The sequence below is a fragment of the Diabrotica undecimpunctata genome, chromosome 6 (genome assembly GCF_040954645.1).
Source record: "Diabrotica undecimpunctata isolate CICGRU chromosome 6, icDiaUnde3, whole genome shotgun sequence".
NCBI lineage: Eukaryota > Metazoa > Arthropoda > Insecta > Coleoptera > Chrysomelidae > Diabrotica > Diabrotica undecimpunctata.
This window is the reverse complement of record NC_092808.1, coordinates 139143934-139164162: the sequence shown is the minus strand read 5'-3', so window position 1 is coordinate 139164162 and position 20229 is coordinate 139143934. Positions and strand designations below refer to the sequence as shown.

General features: G+C 33.0%; 1 protein-coding gene across 1 annotated transcript in view; it reads right to left on the bottom strand.

Annotated features, from left to right (window-relative positions):
• Window positions 1-7419: 7419 nt before the first annotated feature.
• The window catches only part of LOC140443980 (UMP-CMP kinase 2, mitochondrial-like), a 28916-nt gene continuing 16106 nt past the window's right edge, over window positions 7420-20229 (bottom strand). The window contains exons 4-6 of the mRNA XM_072535530.1: window positions 18201-18399; window positions 11018-11275; window positions 7420-7860 (exon numbers count right to left, since the gene is read on the bottom strand). Coding sequence (XP_072391631.1) covers window positions 7731-7860; window positions 11018-11275; window positions 18201-18399 — 587 coding nt within the window. The 3' untranslated portion in view covers window positions 7420-7730. The remainder of the gene's footprint in view (window positions 7861-11017; window positions 11276-18200; window positions 18400-20229) is intronic.

The window sequence follows — 20229 nt, the reverse complement described above, 5'->3', positions numbered from 1 at the left end:
TGTTTATTTTATTTTTTATCAAGTCCTTGTATCGGTATATTCTATTAATTATATATATATATATATATATATATAGGGGGTCCTACAGCCTCTGCTGTATCCCACATTTTATCGCCTGTTGTGGCCCTCGTTCGTCTTTCATTCGCTTTACATGCCCATAAACGTTGTTTGAATTCTATTGAATCTATGGTATGGTAAATCTTTCCTATTATTTTTCTTATTTCTTTGTTTGGGATATGATCAAGTCTATATATCCGATGTAATAAATAAAGCTTCGCTTATGGTATCGTATGGTACATTTATTTAAAACACTACTGTACACTCTTACAATATTACTTATCCTAAATGTAATTAGTACTTAGTTGAAGTTGCGCCAATACGTGGTATATCGACTTGCTATATTGACGTTAATTTAGTTCTGCTGTTCAGAGATAATAATTGTTGTCTGTTTTATAATAGTCCTTGCTATATCAGCAGTCGTTCATTAATGGTCAAGTTTGTTTTGTCAGCAACGACAACAAATTTGTCCTCGATTTGATTTATTAAAAACGTATTTTATATAAACAAATGTGAAATGTGTTACACGTTTCTTTAACTTATTCTTTATATTAATTGTAATATTTTAGGGATAATACCACACCGACACGATCTTCTTAGATAGTCCATTCTACCACTTCCAGTTTTTTCTTCTCTGTCGTCGTCATCTACCAAGATTCAGATCCGTACGTCAAAATTGGATCTACAATCGACTTATAAATTGATAATTTTGTTCGTAAGCTAATTTAAGAAAACTAAAGTAATGAGTTTAGTGGTCGTACCACATTTGAACCCTATTGTCCCTATTTTCTGCAGAATCTCCCGTTTCGATCTTTCTTTCTTCGCTATCACTGTCTCTAGGTATTCATGTTTTTATACCTATAATCGAGAGTTGTAGACCTCATTCTTCGACTTTATTGTAAGGTATTCCGTTTTGTTAATTCCAATATTGAGTCCCCAATTTTCTCATTCTTCGGTTAACTTTAGATTAACAAAATTAACGAATTAACAAACCATGTCGTCCTCATCGTTTTTCATAATTACTTGAATCGTATGTGAAGAAAAGATTTGTTATATAAGTGTTCCCAAGTTCTGTGTCCGCCCCTTTGCACTTTTTCCTCTAGTTGTTTAATGCCATTAAATATAACTCGTTATATATTTATCCTTAATAATATTTAGTTATTTTCACATTTTTTTTCTGATATGAATATGACGCATATACACTGCGCTCCAAAATTAACGCATAATTTTAAGAACCCTGGTAAATTAAATAGTTTTAATGTTTTGATTTTTGTGCTAATATTTTATTGTTGTCCCCGGTATATTGAAAAATTTATCAAAAAAAACGGTAAAAAACGCTGATGTTTTTACCATTTTTTGCAAAAAAATTAAAAACATGCTAATTGTGCTTCATTTTATTTTGAATTTAATTGGGTTGGAGTACGTTGTGCTGAACGTTTAAAGGGGTTTTTTAAGTTTATTAAGTGTTTTTTCTTTAAAATGAACCACCAGCAGCAAGAAAATCTAAATTTGTCAGAAAGTGACTGTTTTAGAATCATTACTCTTCGCGAAGAAGGATACACTCAAGTAGAACTCGCTGAACGTTTTAACGTCACCCAGTTAACCAGTTCAAGAGTGTTAACACGTTTTTCTGTTACTGGAAGTAACTCGAGAAGACCTGGTAAAGGCCGTAGAAGGGTTACAACTCATAATCAAGACCGGTTTTTGACACTTCGTACACTGAGACAAAGGTTTGTTACCAGTACTTCTCTACAAAATCAATTTTTGGATCGTTATAACTTTAGAATCAGTCAAAATACGATTAGAAGAAGACTTGCCGAAAACGACCTACACCCTGGAAGGGCACCAATTGGCCCATTATTGACCACAGACCATAGAAAGCAAAGATTGCATTTTGCTCGTGAATATGCTGATTGGACTAATGACGATTGGGGAAGAATATTGTTCACCGATGAATTCAGATACTGTCATTTTTCTGATGACAGGAGAAACCGAGTGTATAGAAGGCCTGGGGAACGCGACGCACAGTGCAACACCGTAGAGACTGCACAGTATGGCAGCGGCTCAATAATGGTGTTGGGTGGGATTAATTTAGAGGCTCGTACGGAATTAGTTAGAATAGATCGCGGTCGGCTTACATCGCAGAGGTATATAACAGACATTTTAGAAAAGCATGTCGTACCATTTGCACCATTTATTGGGGATAATTTCATGCTTATGCAAGATAATGCCAGGCCACACACAGCAAGAATTGTGCAGCAGTATCGTCAGGAGGTTGGAATTCCTGCCATGGATTGGCCTGCGAGTAGAAGTCCTGACCTCAACCCAATAGAACATGTTTGGGACATCATAGGCAGACGACTACGACAACTACCTAATGCACCAAACACATTAGATGAACTGTTTTTGCGGCTGGTTGAAATTTGGGATTAAATGGATCAAGAAGAAATCAGAACGATTATTCTCAGTATGAGAGATCGTTGTCAAGCACTAATAAATACCAGAGGAGGCAATACTCGATACTAGTACACGGTACTAGTATTTTCTTCAACTTTAAAAATTTCAATTTCGTCGTTAATTTATAATGTTAGTTTGTTTAGATCAGTTGTTTGTTTAGATGTTTAGATTTATGATGTTATATTTTTAATTTCAATACATTTGTTGTAAAAAAAGAAAAGTTTTTTGTTTAAGATGTTCTAAAATAACCATAAAGCAGAAAAGAACAAACAAAAATATTTTCATTACAACTCAAAATAAGAATTTTAAAATTATGCGTTAATTTTGGAGCGCAGTGTATCTATTCTTTAATATTTAAACACACAATTTGAAAAAGAGAAAATAATCATCAAAACTGTGGAATACATATTCGCTTGTTGCCATTTTTAATTCCTAACTACTGAAAATTCACCCGCTTGAGTCGAGTTTGCACAATGTTTGGTCGCTAGAAGCGCAAAACTACCCCGCCTCTTCACACTTCAAAATTTAATTACCAAGGTGAACTTTCGAGCGTCCTCATTGCTTCCCTTAAAATATTATTTATTAGTACCAGCGGCACCCACACCTAATTATTTTTCTATTATAGCAACATGCATGCAATATATATATATATATATATATATATATATATATATATATATATATATATATATATATATATATATATATATAACTTGGATGGGTTGGAGTCAATAAAAGGGCTATTGGTTAACTATTTTTTTATTCTCGAGCTTTCAATTGTGTTTACAATTATTATCAAGAGCTAAAAAAGACAAAATACTTACAAGGTTGAACTAAAAAGAAAAAACAATTTTTGTTAACTTACCAAATAAAAATTAGTTTAGTAAGTAAAAAATTACTGCTTACATCTTCAAAATATTTATTACAAAAATGCTTTAATCTAATAAATGTTTCTCCGAAAATTTTTATAATTTTGAAAACATTTTTTTTAATACAAAAATAATTGAATTTATAAATAAGTTCAAATAGCAACCAATTACAAATAGCCTCAATGTCATAAATGCCAACATAAAATTTTTATTTTTGACAATTATATTCTTCTTCATGTGCCTTGTCCGTTCCGAACGTTGGCAATCAACATGGCTATTCTGACTTTGTTTACGGCAGATCTGAATAGTTCAGCAGATGACAATCCGAACCATTGCCGCAAGTTTTGGAGCCACGAGTGTCTTCTCCTCCCTGGACCCCTTCTGCTGTCTATTTTCCCTTGAATGATCAGTTGTAGTACTCTATATTTATTATGTCTCATAACGTGACCCAAGTATTCCAACTTTCTTTTCTTTATACTTATTCCTACCTCTCTCTCTTTACCTATCCGGCGTAGTACCTCTTCGTTGGTCACGTGCTCAGTCCAGGATATACGTAATATACGTCGGTAAGCCCACATTTCGAAGGCCTCTACTTTTTTCATCATTGTTGCGGTCATTGTCCACGCCTCCATTCCATATAACAAAACCGGGAATACATAACATTTATAAACATAACAATTATATTGCCAAAAGTAAAATTTCGTTTAAACATTCTTTTTTGTTTAGTAACAAAAAGAAGAAGATTTATTCACCGTTGACAGATGTCTGAAAGAATGTAACAGATATATGGAGAATTAAATATGACATTTTACAAGTTTTATATATAAATCATAAAGAAAGAATATAATTATAAATTTTGCTTGAATTTCTGATCTTTTGTTTATATATATATATATATATATATATATATATATATATATATATATATATATATATATATATATATATATATATATATATAAAAATTAAGGATCACTCAGAAGAGTGGTGGGTTTTTTCGGTCAAAAGGTGGAGAAAAAAGACAAAGATGATGGCTACTTCATCTATTTATTGAAGACATTTCGCTTTCTTACTCAGAAAGCATCATCAGTTCATCTAAAAAGAACAATATAAAAAACCACACAAGCATGGAAAAGTTGTTACATGTGTTACCTTAAAAAGATATGTAGCAGTCAGTGATATTAAAATTGTAAAGACGCTTAAGTAAATGGACATTATACGATTACGATGTATAAACAATAAATTGAACTAAATAAAGTTAACAATTTGTTCAAACTAAGCACAGCAAAAAGAACATGTGGTTTTTTTATACATGTATAAGTAAAAAAAAACATTGAAAAAGAGAATGAAGAACTAAGAAAATCATAGATGCACTTACAACAATATAGCAATAGTTATGATTTAATTTTAACTTTAGGTAGCATTATTATAGTAATTAATATTGAAATTAAATAATTTAATGTATAATGAAATTACCACTCCTGGCTTCTTGAATGCTGCCGGTAAAATGGTGTTATATTAAAACAAACGCGCCAACAACGCGAAAAGACAGTAAACCTTGAGGTCATTAATTATGACAGAACAACAAGGTGAAATACCAACCCTAATAATAGAGCGGTTTATTTAACTGATAAGATGAGTTTGGGTGACAACCTGCTTGTAAGGAACCAATAAATGAAGGAAAGGTGGTTAATAACACCAAATTTCCCCCAGTGATCGGTTAAGAAAAACAAACAAACAAGTGAGGCCAATCCAAAAACTCATATATAAATCGTCAACGTTGTGGCTGGTTAATCAGCCACAGGTGAAGATCAATTATAATTTCCAACGGTCCAAGGTTCATACACTTGGAGCTGCAAATGATAAAGGATTCTATGAATCACATCAATTATATAACTTTATTAAACTATTTGATTAAAAACAATTAATACAAATCTGTGTATATGCAACACGTGACTAGGTCAAAAATAATACAAGTTGCATAAGTGTAAGTTAATATAAGTGAGAAATATTTCTTATATTCTATTTTATATTTAAATTTATTTTATATGTTTATATGTATGTGTGTATATGCAACGAGTGACTATGTCAAAAGTTACATAAGTGTAAGTTAATATAAGTAAGAAATATTTCTTTGTTTTTTATTTTATTTAAATTTATTTTAATATGTTTATATGTATTTAAATTATTTAATAAGAAAATATGGTAAACCTGTACACCTTAAAGGACAATGATAAAGTAAATAGCTTATTAAGCCTAATTCTGCAATATTAAAGCATGATATATTTGGCTCAAGTTACTGATGTCTGTTCTTTTATTAAGAGCATTAGGGTGTTTAAGTATTGAACACATTTCCAAAAACTGTCTTTTGACGAGATTGCGTTCTGTGCCAAGAATCTCAACTTCATTAAAGTCTATCTTATGCTTGGTATTGATAGCATGCTGGGCAAGAGCACAAGTATGTTTAGATAAATTGATGTCACTACGATGTGTAGTACACACCCACCACTCTTCCGAGTGATCCTTAATTTATATTGGATTGACGGTCGTACTTCTTCAGCCAGTATTTTCAGCCAGGAAATCCTTCGCCTTCCTGGTCCTCGTTTTCCTTCTACTTTTCCTTGTAGTTAAATGCAGCAACCCATATCTTTAGCTGTTCCTCATTATGTGACGGAGGTATTCGTTTTTGGCTGTTTTTATTGTGGTTCACAACTCTCCCTTTTTGCATTATTAATATAACGTCCGGATTAGTAACGGTCGGTATAGGATATCTTCAGGATTCAATAATAAAGCCACGTTTCGAAAGCCTCAATTTTCTTGCAGGTAGCGTTTGTGAGAGTCCACGACTTAACTCCGTACAGCAATATAGGAAAGATATAACATCGTAGTTTTAAGGTTCACATTACAAAAGTAGTTATAATATTACAGGAGGTTATAATATAATATAGAAGCAGATCAAACTTAAATTCCACAAGGAAACTAAGTTCCTGTAGTTGGCTGTATACCATATATTAAAAACTTAAATTGTTTTAAAATGGAACACCCTACATTTTACTTTATTTTCGAAATTTTCTTCACTTCCTTTATCACAACAATATAAGGTTTTGTTATGTTATACAGGGTATTTATATAGTTTAAACTTCGCAAATTCCAGTTGCCCTAAATGAATTTTGAAGATTTTTTTGAAAGTTTGGTTCAATTGCGTCTATTATTTAGTAATTGAGGAAAGATGGTTTTTTTAACTGAATTTAATTTAAGTTGAATAGTTTTTAAATCAGTAAAGATCTTGTTCCAGTCTTTTATCCAATTTTTCCAAAAGGCAAAAAAAATCCATTTGTGTAAGCCCTGGAGAATCAGGTGGCAGAAATACAAACCTTATTATCTCAATATTCAAATGTGAGGACAAGTTGTTCCCAATCAAAACATTGGTGCTGTTATCCCGTTTTGACCACGGTAAAACAACTTTAAAAAACCAGTCTTGGAAAGTTGTTGCATCAAATCATCCAAATTTTGTTGTGTTGCACAATGTACGAAGGGGCCACCCGTTATTCATCTATCATATAATCTTTCAGTTCTATAAACAACATACAGAAATAGGGGTTCTTTTATTGCATAATGCTGCGAACATTAGAGATACTGCGCTTTTAGTGACATTCATATAACTTTCCGGGTATTTTGTCCTACATCGCAATACACTATATACTTACTATACTCCTATTACAGGTCAAATGTTTATATACAGCAAACGATGCACCATATACCTATATAACTCATTATTTTTCTCTTTCTGCTCTCTTTTACCTTTAGCATTACATATATGATGATTGTGCAGATTGACTCCTATATAAATTTTTAACGGCGAACGCGTGTATAGAAGTATAACTTCTACCGGCAGTCCCACTGGACTGCCACACCCGTTTTATTTGCCTTTTCTGTCTTCTTGAAGTATCTCTCAAATCATCTCTTCGCAGTTCAAATGAGTCCGTCCTGAGTATTGACTAATGGGTGTAGGCTTTCGCCTAGTAATAAAGCAATATTATACAAAACTATGTTTATTTTTTGAAAACAAATAACAACATACATAAAAGTATAATAAATAAAAATTTGCCTATGAATTACTTCTACATAGTCAAAAACAAATACAAAGAAAACTTTATTTATTTAAATATTAAATCACCTATCCGTGTTAGATCTTCGTCCAAATTTCTTTATCTTTAATTAAAGCTTACCATAGCTAAAACTATTTTAATTTTAAAGTTATTCCTATTTTTTTTATTAAATAAGATGGTTATGTTGAAGAACACAAGTTGTTGGTTTTTAAATATTTAAACAATAAAAATAATTTATTTATGCCTGACTTTTCTTAATTAGCGGCTTAACTGTTAAATAAATACTGTTTAAAACTTCTTCAACCGTTGGGTTTCCGTCTATCACAACAACTCCTGGATTATGCATCCTTTTGTAGGCGGTAAGCATGCTGAAACAAAACATAGTTTAAAAATATGAAACAATAATAAGGCAGTTGTAGAATATATGGAAACGGGCGATGAGAAACTTTTAGTACTAACAAAAAAACTGCCTATTTGGTTTTATCTGGACGAATCACAAAATACTTTTTTTTTTGTTTTTTTTTAAACAGAAACCCTCTGTTAAAAACCACTCGTAATTTAGTTAATACATGCATCAAAAATGTCGAATAGACAAGGCGAAAAGCCCGGATTCGTCCGGAAAAATATTTCCATGAGATTTTAGTTTTTTTGGATTTTGAAAAAAATAGGCCTGTTGTAGTTTTTCTGTACACTTGATTGTTTTCAATGTATTTATATGTACAAGTATTTTTTTCTCAGGATACCTTTCGACAGAAACCGGTACCTTATATTACTCGGGAAACATTGACAACCAGCATAGACGTGGAGTAGCAATTATTGTCGATACAGAGCTCAACAAGTCAATAGAGGGTTTTGTCCCAATCTTAGAAAGAGTGATGCTACTACAAATATGGACATCACAGACAAAACTAAATTTGATCCAAGTATATGCGCCAGCGACGTCGACAGATGCAACAGAAGATGAAGTAGAAACATTCTACCAACAAATTGAAGATGCATTGAAAATATATAATGAATAACAGGGAAATCACGGTAGTTATGGGCGATTTCAATGCAAAAGTCGGCAAGGGAAGAGCTGGAACAATAATGGGAGATCAAGAACTAGGGAAACTAAACGATAGAGGAGATCGTCTTACACAATTCTGCCAGGAACAAAGTCTAATAATCACAAACACGTTCTTTAAATTACCTATGAGACGGTTATATACATGGCGCTCAACAGCAGATAAACCGGAAAAAGTGGTAAGAAACCAAATCGATTATATAATGATTAAAGAGAGATGTCGTAACACCATAAAATCAGTTAAAACATATCCAGGAGCATATGTGACATCAGACCATAACCCACTATTTGCTAATGTAACGCTTAAGCTTAAACGTAATAAAAAACCCCAAAGAACTCCTTTAGATAAAAATGGAAATACTATGATAACGATTGACGAAAAGCTAAAACAATGGAAATAATATATGGAAGAACTCCTCGACGATTTTAGAGAAAAATCCTACAAGACATATCTTTCGAGGACAGAGAAACAAGTATAGAAATTACAAAGGAAGAAATATTGTATGCACTAAAGAACACCAGAAACGGAAAAAGCCCGGAAATAGATGAACTGCCTATTGATATCCTTAAAATAATAGAAAATGAGTACATGGATGTCCTCTTAAGGCTCTTTAATGAAATTTATTAGTCGGGTGACATACCCAATGAATGGTTGACCTCAGCATTTATTTGCCTCCCAAAAAAGAAAAATGCCAGAGAATGCACCGACCACCACACCTTAAACCTGATGTCTCATACACTTAAACTGTTTTTAAAGATCATCCATAAACGCATTTACCAAACACTTGATATGGATATTGAAGAAACCCAATTTGGATTCTGTAGAGGCGTAGGTACCAGAGAAGCTCTCTATTTATTCCACGTACTAATCCAGAGATGCTTGGATGTGAACCAAGATATGTACGTCTGTTTTATAGATTACAATAACGCTTTCGTATGTGGCGATTGAAATCCGAGATACGACAAAAGCTCTAGGACGTTTATTTTTACGTCAAATACGATTGAGCTTATGGATCAAATACGATACAATAAATAGTTGCAAAAATCAGAGCATAGCAACTATTGCATAGTTTTATATACTTACTTTTCTTAACCTTTTGATCTATTATCTCAAATCACCAATTGACGTTAATGGCAATTTTGCTTACTACACTAAAGGCGCGTTTTCACGGGTCGATCTGGATTGAACGATTTAGGACGATTATAAAATCGAAAGCAAATTGAATATGTAAACCTTAAATCGACTTGGCCGTTCGGCGGAGTGAGTCGATTCGACGGAAGTAGAAAGACTGTCTACTTTTGACGGGCGATTGCCGCCGAATCGATGTCGAACTACTGGAATCGAATGTGTAAACACATAGAGTACTTCTAGCGTGTATAAAGTTGTTGTTTTTAGTACGAAAAGCTGTAATTTTCGGAAAAAATGACTGAAAAATGATCAGATGCAGACATGGCAAGATTTTTGGATGCTTATCAAAACTATAATGTATTATGGAATCCACAAACCGAGCTTTATCGCAATCTACAAGCGAGGCGAGAGGCATTGCAAGCAATTCTACAACATATGAATAAACTCAATATGTCTGAAAATGACTTGAAAACTAAAATAAAATATATTAGAACAACATACAATCGTGAATTGAGCAAAGTATTGAAATCACTAAAGAGTGGCTCTGGACCTGATGACTTATATGTACCGGTTCTAATTTGGCTTTTTATTTTTAAAAACATTCATTTTGTTGTACTTGTTCTTAATAAATCATTTACACACAGCTGTCTCCAGTGGCTAGAAATCGACGAACTATTTGCAATTTCAGCCCTGCTGGTAATGCTTCACGCATATTTGTATCGTTTTTTGACTTGTCTTAGCAGTTTTTTTCTAAAAGTTCTCTAAAATGAGCATTATCCATTCTTAAATGATTTCTATAAGCCTCTGGATCTTCCACAACCATTTGAAGCAGGATTTGTGATGCACCATGTGTATTTCGTCTCACAATCCACGGTCGGGTCCACCACGTTCGTTTTTTTTTTCTTTTTGTTTGATTAAGCGATTTCTTCCAAAATTGCACAACAAATTAATTGCACACCTACATTAATCATTTCACGTGACGCCATTTTGTACCACAATTAATTTAACATTCGTCGCCTGTCGTGTAAACCTTTTTGCTTTCCACACAGTTCGAATTATGCTCGAACGATCTAAATCGTTCAACCTAGATCGACCCGTGAAAACGCGCCTTTAAGAAGACGAGAATGGAACCGACACATTAACAGAATGGGAAGAATGGGAAAGAACAAATGGAAAACCAGAAGGTAAAAGATCACAAGACAGACCCCCTTAAAATGGAAAAATAGCTGGCAAAGACTGCTAAATAAGACCAGAAACAACAGGCCGTAAGGCCTAAATACGATGAAAAAAAAGACACTATACAATTAAATAATATTAACAAAATATTACTTACTGTGAGAGGAAGAGAGGACATTTTTTCAAAAACTTGGTAAAACTATCTGGTTTCTCTATACCTCCAGTTGCTTTTCTTCGTTTGTTCAATCTCTGCTGTCGGATATCTTCATCTACACTTAGTAGTAAAACAATATCTGGTTTAAGTAAGTCCTCTGGCCAATTGAACACTTTATCACCCTTTGGTGGAAACTGGTACTTTTCTGGATAATTGTTAACTGCAGTGGAAATAGCAAGAGCAGCATACGAATGCCAGTACCTAAGTAATAAAAAATTATATTAACTTAATAAATATTAAATCCTTGTTTTTACTTAATATTTTAATACTTTTGTATACCTACATTTCATTTTTAGGAAAAGTAGATTAATTAAATAAACAATAAAATAATTAACATTCAACATATACAGTGCTAGTCAAAAGTCCTTTCCCCCCTCGTATCTTTTGAACGGTTTTACTTATAATAGTGAAATTTAAAACGAGGTAGGCTTCTTAACTAATCATAACAAGTGATGTAATAGTGACAGATGATGTTACACCGCCACTGTGACAGATAATTTTAAATAGGACCTTATGGCAAGTGATACCTCGTTTGAAAGGTATTGAAAATACCTATTCAACCATACTAATTTTATTTGAGTTTAAGATGATTTTGATGAATAAATTAAATAAATAATAAAATTGTAGTTTCGCATTTAATTAATGATTATTAAAATGTCCGCCTCTGGATGCTTTTCAAAAAGTTCTGCTCCTTCTTTTGTTTCTGTGGCTTCCACGTCATGGTGATACGCCAGCTCAATTTGGTGGTGACCCCGAAAAAGTCTGGCTCCAAACCAACTCGAAGCCACTTACTTGTGCCAAATAATTTTAAAAAAAATTCATTAATAATTAATAGGTTATGTTAGTAAACACTACAAAAAGTATTGACGTTTTGCAATTATTGTCTAATTGATTTTACGTCAATGTCAACTTTTTTGACAATTAACCAGGAGCGAACGTTAGAATATTTATTAATTAAATGCGAAACTACAATTATTTTGATATACCTATTTACTTATACTAATTTTGTTTCGATTTAAGATGATTTTGACGAATAAATTAAATAAATACTAAAATTCTATTTTGGCATTTAATTAATAAAAATTCTAACATCCGCCTTTGTTTTGTCAAAAAGTTGACGTTTGTCAATTCTTTAGTTGTTTTTAGTTTGCAAAAGAGTTTATACCTGAATATTTAGTTTCTGTTTCTGCTTAGTTTAGTAAATTCAATTCAATTAGTTTTTAATTAATATTTAGTTTAGTTATTGTTTAACGAGACGTTTAAATTTTTACAAAGGCAAAATGGTACGTACTGTAGCCGACAAAGTAGCAGCTGTGTTAATAATTGGTGAATGTGAAAATGATTTACATGCAGCGGAAACTATTTTTAATGAGAAGTACCCTGATCTCCCTACATTGAGAGCTTATTTGAGGAAGCTTCTTCGGAAGTTTAAACAAACATGTAGTATTCAAGATGTCAAACGATCTGGTCGACCAACAATTAGTGATGACAAAGAAATTGACATAATTTCAGAAATGGTAGTGAACCTTACTTCTTTTACTGCCTAAGCCTAAGTTGCATCTATCCATGGAATCAGTCAAAAGACGGTACCTACACCGAGTGTTGTCTGAAAACAAATTTCATCCATACAAATTAAAAATTGTGCACCAACTTTTAGATGATGGCTCCGAACGAAGACTAGAATTCTTTTTCTCTCAATGAAAATGTTAACACACACAATGTGAGATATTGGAGAGACACAAATCCTCAGGTCTTTCGTGAAACACATACTCAATTTCCAAAGAAAAGTATGTTGGGGGAGGTATTTTAGGAAACCACATAGTTGGGCCAGTTTTTCTCAATACTAACTTAACCGGTGAAGTTTATCTGGAGATGTTACAAAATGCAATTGAACCGTTAATAATTGAAATTCTGAAGGATAATCCGGATTAATTCGGCAAATTGGAAATAACGTTTCAATAAGATTGTGCTCCTGCACGACATTATGGTGCAGTAAGATGTTATCTAGATGAGGAATATCGTGGTAGATGGATTGGACGACGAGGTATGATAGAATGGCCAGCTCGGTCACCAGACCTCACACCATTAGACTTTTTTCTGTGGGGATATTTGAAATCTAAAGTTTACGCTACATTATCCGACAATATTGACATTTTGAAACAACGAATTGTTGAGGAATGTAGGGCAATTTCCCCCGACACATTTGAACGAGTACGACAAGAGGTTATAAATAGGATGCATTACTGTCAGGAAGTAGCTGGAGCACATTTTGAACACTTACTATAAGAACTGGTTGTTAAATATTTATTAATTAAATGAGAAGCTACAATTTTAGTATTTATATAAATTATTCATCAAATTGAGCCTTAACACAAACAAAATTATTATGACTGAATAGGTAGTTTCAATACCAATTCAGTACCTATACATACCCATATACCTATAACTAGAACTTACTACAACTGTAAGTAATTTAAATGATGCTTATGTAAAATTAAGAGACTTAGGAAAATTATTAAGTACACATGGACTCAAGAGACAAGAAAACTAAGATCCATTATTGACTACATTATCATGAACCACAAAAGCTCCATCAAAGTGAAAGACACCAGAGTGAAAAGAGGGGCAGAGTGTGGAACAGATCACAAACTTGTGGTGGCATGGATGGAATTCCCCTATATCTGGACAAAACAAAAACATACATCGATTGTTACAACGGGAACGACAATAAACGAAAAGAGGCCCAAATTACATCTATTGCAGGAAGAATCAATAAAAGGTTTATACAAAAGAAGACTAGACCAAAAACTAGAAGAACTCAGATATGACACGTTAGAAGAAATGCATGAACACATAAAAACCTGCCTGATTTCAACGGCCTTAGAAGTTCTTGGAGAAGACGACCAAAGGAACACCCATCAGAATATCAAATTAAGGGAAGACACATTGAAATGCATAAAAGAAAAGAAAAAACTACACATAAAATACCTAAACACCAAAAAACAGGAAGACTTAGACCTATATAGAGCGAAAAACAGAGAGGTAAAGAAAAGAGTAACAAATGAAAAGAACGAACGATGGGAACAAGCATGCACAGAGATAGAACGACATATCGGAGGAACGAGAAATTCAGAATCATGGCAAATATTAAAAGCACTTCAACGAAATAAGACAGAGAAAACCCAGATCGGCAAAATTAGTGAAAATGAGTGGCAAGAATACTACGTAGAACTACTTACAGAAAACCGTCCCCAATTTCAGGAAGAGAATATAGAACATGCAGGAAATGGGGCATACGACTAGATAGAAATAAGCCTGGCAGAAGTTAAGAGAGCAATCAAGACATTGAAGAACAAAAAAGCCAAAGGACCCGGAGGAATACCAAACGAACTAATTAAAAACGGAACGGAAAAGTTATTCCGCATGCTACATAGAATGTTCGAAAGAGGACTAAATGGAGAAGAAATACCTGCGGAATGGACACAAGCATACATCACATCCATACATAAGAAATTAAACAGGAAAAAATGTGAAAACTATAGAGGAATTAGTATAATATCGTCGGTAGGTAGACTTTACGGGAAAATTATTAAGGAAAAACTAGAAACTGAAATAATAGGAAAAATTGGAGAAGACCAAGCAGGGTTCACAGTAGGAAAATCATGCCTAGATCATACGTACACATTAGAACAACTGATAGAGAAGAAAATGGCAAAAGGTAGACCGGTCCATCTGGCCTTTGTTGATCTAAAGAAAGCATATGACTCAATACCTAGAGTTAAATTATGGGAAGCAATGAATGATCTCGGAATCCGACAAACACTAATAAAAGCAGTTAAAGCACTATACAAAGAAAACAAAGTAGCTATTAAATGTGGAAATAAAGCCTACAATCCATTTAAGACGACAAAAGGACTTCTACAAGGCTGTGCTACGTCCCCTACTCTGTTTAAAATATTCTTGGAAAAGACACTCAAACCATGGAGGAGAAAGTGCGAAGGAATGGGCATACCAGTAAGAGACGAATACCTATACACCTTAAGTTTTGCCGACGATCAAGTAGTCATCGCACAAGATGAAGAAGATCTCAGCTTTATGCTCAGAAAACTAGAAGAAGAATATAAAAACAACGGAATGAAAATAAACTTAGAGAAAACCGAATACCTAACAACAGAAAACAAGGATATGAGAAACCTAGAGATAGACGAGGGAAGACAAATAAATGGAACAGATAAATTCAAGTATTTAGGAACCATAATATCGAACCAGGGAATAACAGAAGAAGATATAAACAACAGACTGAGGCAAACAAGAAACTGTATAAGACAACTAAACTCAGTGTTGTGGGATAAGAACATTACGATAAAGACAAAAAAGAGAATATATAATACCCTGACAAGAAGTATCCTGACATATGGTTCCGAAAACTGGACAATAAACAAGAGAAATAGAGGTAGAATAAGAGCAGTAGAAATGGAGTTCCTGAGGAGAAGCTGTAGACTTACAAAAAGAGACAGAATTGAAAACGCAGAGATTAAGCGGAGAATGGGAGTGCAATCAGACATAATCGACTATATAGAGGAGAAGAGACTATCCTGGTACGGCCACGTCAGAAGAGCGGACAGAGGACGCTGGATAAACAAAACCACAGAATGGAGCCCGATTGGAAGAAGAAAGAGAGGAAGACCCCGAAGGTCATTCAGAGATGAAATCGACGAGGCTATGGAGAAAAGAACCCTGCGAGATGGAGACTGAAATGACAGGGAAAATTGGAGAAAACGGTTGAGTGAAGGAGGACAGTGAAAACTGTGGAAATCCTTAGTAGTAGTAGGAAAATTATTTTTTATATATAAAGATGATGCAAGAGTAAGTCAAAAAATCTGATGTTATTCCAAATGTTGAGTCAGAAATTGTGAAAAATAAAGTTTAAAATAAAAATAAGCCAAAATTGATGATTTTTTAAGAAGTAGTTAGTGGTAATAAAATCTCAGTGGTTGGTGCGGTTAATAAAAAGGTAAAAAAAATAAACTAATTTAGCGCATTATCCAAGAAAATTATTCAGGTGTAAAAATACCCAGAAGAAGAAACGGAATATTTAAAAAAGGGATAAGCAATTATTTTATATGTATATATTCTCATTTTTTCGTATTATCAAATCATTCCAAAAATTATTATTATATGTATATTATTTGGTATCAAAACTTAAAATACTACGTCGTATTAATAATTTAAGGACGAAGAATCTTATTATTATTGTTGAACCTTGAAAACAGTTTTCCATTTCGTAATATTTTGCATCAAAATCTTCAACATAAATGTCTTGACTTGATAACCTTGCCTAGAACTGATAGTTTGATTAGTTTCAAGTGAAAATGATAAAAAATAAAAATTTTAATTTTGAGAAATCAGGACCGGACAAAAAGTATAATTGTAAATAATTGTAAATTGAAATTGACAGATAATTATATTAATAAAATTAATTAAAAACGGAGTGTATATGCAATATAAGAATACTAAAACTACCATATGCTGTCCTGTGAACAACAGAAAAAAACTATAGTATGTATGAATGTGTATGTAGGGGAGTACCTATGTATGGGTGTATGGTGTATTAGGAAGACTTTTTCTCACAGATATCATACAGATATCAAAAAGTAGCAGTAAACAACATGTAAATAGACAAGAATCTACTACCAAAAACTTATCAAACCAAAACAATATTCTTACGTTAGACATAAAACATAATAAGGATTGCTTGTGAAAGTGAAAGATAAATTTAATAAAATTAATACAGCTTCCCCCCAGTTATTTACACATTCAATATTTCTTCACCTTGAATGTCCTCATGATGTCACTTTTATCAACGCCCCCTTTACCCTAAATAAACTAAAATTTGCCTTGCTTGCTGCTGGCCCCGGTGATATCCCTTATATCTTTTTATAAAATCTCTTCGATATATGCCTCCCCAAACTCCTCAAAATCTATAACATTATCTGGAACATACATAAATTCCCAGATATCTGATGCAATTCCAGATTCCCTTTCATCTATCCATTCAATCAATACAATTTTGGTCTAACCACCTATTGGTTCAAAACATTTATGGCATCTACCAAAATTTCTCTGCTCACGATGTAACAGTCTCTCTTATATCGCTGCACTTTCATACTGTAATTACTGGAAATGAAACAGCAGATTATTCTGCCAAAGAAGCTACCAAACAAAGTACTGGAATAACCAAAACTTTACTAAAGAAACAATCTCAGATTTGTTTTCGAAAAGTCAGTAGCAGATAACTGGCAAAAGAGCAAAACAACTCTTCATGAACTCCAACCGTTTATTGGTTCTGTCTCCCTAGACTTCATAACTGGAAGAGAAGCCTCGATCATTAGAAGACTCCGAATTAACCGCACGAAACTTACTCATGGTTTCTTAATGTCCTTAGGAATTCATCTAACTTGTCACCATTGCAATGTTTACCTGACCATAAAATACATGCTTATCGACTAAAAACAATTAACCAATATGTATAAAGCATAGGACGTGAGACCTACTTTTGAGAAAATGTTCAAGAGACCTACAGAGATCACGAAAACTATACATTTTTTAAAAACTGCTTTTCTACCACAAGATTTAACATAATAGAGGTTAGTTAAAGTGGTATAATTATTATTTGTTGTCGTTTTTTAGCAAAGGAATATCTAATATTGGTGTTTCGTGGTAATGATAAAGATATAATGGCAACGAGGGCTAAGGTCAACAGAGGAATATCGTCAGGTTATCACTCAATGGGTGGTAAAAAGGTAATTGTTATAAAAAATACAAAATATAAACAATATTTTGACAAATTTTAATTCAAAATTAGAGGCAAACATGGTAAAAGTAATAGAAGAAACATAGCATATCATAACATAATAGATAATCGAATATCCTGCATTTTTTTGTCGACTTCTTTTAAGAAAATCTCACTTAGAATTTAAAATAAAAATAAAAATTACGAAATATAAAATTTTACAAATGTAGAAAAAACTGTTGTTAACAGTTTTATTATTTAAATAGGACTTTCATAGATGGTTTTCTTCTTCATAGAAGAAAACTTTCATGTCTATAAAATGAACTATCTTACCTGTCCATTACAACGGGTGAGTCTTTAAGCATGCTTTGTACTTCTAATCCTCCGATGTAGTTTCCAATAGCTTGGTAAGCCATGTCTAAGTCCGTACTATTGCGAAATGCCCACCGCAATGCTTTTACTTGTTCAGGTGGAGAATGGATTTGTTTTGCATTTAATTTATTTATTAAAGCAGTTACAACAGTGGTTTTACCTAAAATACAAACAATTTATGAGAAAACATACCCTAAAGCTCGTTTGACTGTATTTCTGTAATAATTCCATCAGTTAAAGGAGTTGGTATAATTGATTTACAAAAACGGAGAATAATAGGAATTTAAATATATTGAAGACGGTCACTTATTCTCAAAAACGAAATCTGACACCATGAACTGTTGAATAGTTCAAACATTTTTGCGGCACAATACCAAAGAGACGCAATGCCAATTAGTTCAGCGTTAACCGCTGGACAGTTCAGACGTGCGAAGTGAAGCGAGGACACCGCCGAGGAGCTGCAGCGACCGGGTCAAAGCAAGCTTGCTGCAATCAGAAAGATTGTAGAGAGAGTAATACTCAGCAGACTCCAAGCTGAAACAGACAGACTAGACATAATACCCAAAGCCCAATTCGGTTTTAGATTAGAACACCCCAGTGAGCTACAAGTACTCAGATTAAAAGAGTATATAGCAGCTGAATTTAATGATAAAGAATTCACAAGAGCTGCCTTCCTAGATGTAAGCAAAACTTTAGATAGAGTCTGGCATAAAGGACTGATCTACAAAATGAGAAGATACGATGACAGTGGAGCAATGACAAGACTGATCTCTTCGTACTTGAGCAATCGTAGTTTCAGAGTTCGGATAGGACAAGTCCTATCCACTCGGAGTCCACTCATTAAAGGCATTCCAAAGGTAGTACATAAGCGAATATATAACAAATTTAAAAAAGTTCAGAATACACCCAAATTGATAAATATAAGCCATTAAATTTCAGCACCAAAATCAGAACATAAACAGAAATTAGATATTAACGAGTTTATTGTTTCTAAATGTCTAATGGCCAATTTCACCAAGAAATAAAGTTATTCGACCAATAAAACTGACACACATTGTTTCACCAACATCAAATAAGACTTATTCTATAAATAATTATAAAATAAATTGCAGAAAAGCGTTTGAGATTTAATTTTAATTCAGGGCTCTTGCCGTCTGCTTATACATATTTTGACCTTATTAGGTCACCTCAGAGCGACTTTTACAAGAGAGACCTTTAAAGTTTATTAATTTTTTTCCAAATGGAGCTTTTTGTCTATGATCTTTAAATTATGCGGATTGTTATTAATTTGTATATGTTTGTAAAACTCTAGTATATTTTAGGTATTTTTGTGACTTGCGGCTTTTCTACCAGTCAAAATTGTATTGCATAGCTTGGTAATACGACACTAAGTCAAGAAATACATATTTATTTATTAAAAGTATTTTAGAAGCAAAACATTATAAAAATCCACAAGGAAACTAAGTTCCTGTAAATATAAAAATGTTAAATTTTTATTGACATCCACAAGGAAACTAAGTTCCTGTAGCTGGCTGTATACCATGTATCACAAAAAATTTATTTAAAAATCCTTTATGAAAGGTATGAAATTAAAATACACAATGGGGCTATATCACAAAACGTTTTCGGAATCCATATTCCTTCATCAGTGTGTCCTAAAAGTATATAACCACTTTAATTAAAGAAAACATGAAATTTAAAACTTTGACCAAGGTTAATAAAAAATTTGATTAATACTTACTAGGTGTACATGTTTTGAGTCACTAAATATTTGGGTTGAGAACAAGTCGGAACAAACCAGTCAGTGTAACTTGAAGTATTTGTCTAAATACTGTCATATTGCTTTTCTACTGTCATATTTAGACAAATTCCTAAGTTACATTGACTGCTTTGTTCCAACTTCCATCCTAACATGTCAATATTGTCATTTCAATTAGTTGGTATCAACAAGTCCTCGTAGACACTTTGTCTCAGGACCAGCAACCTCCTG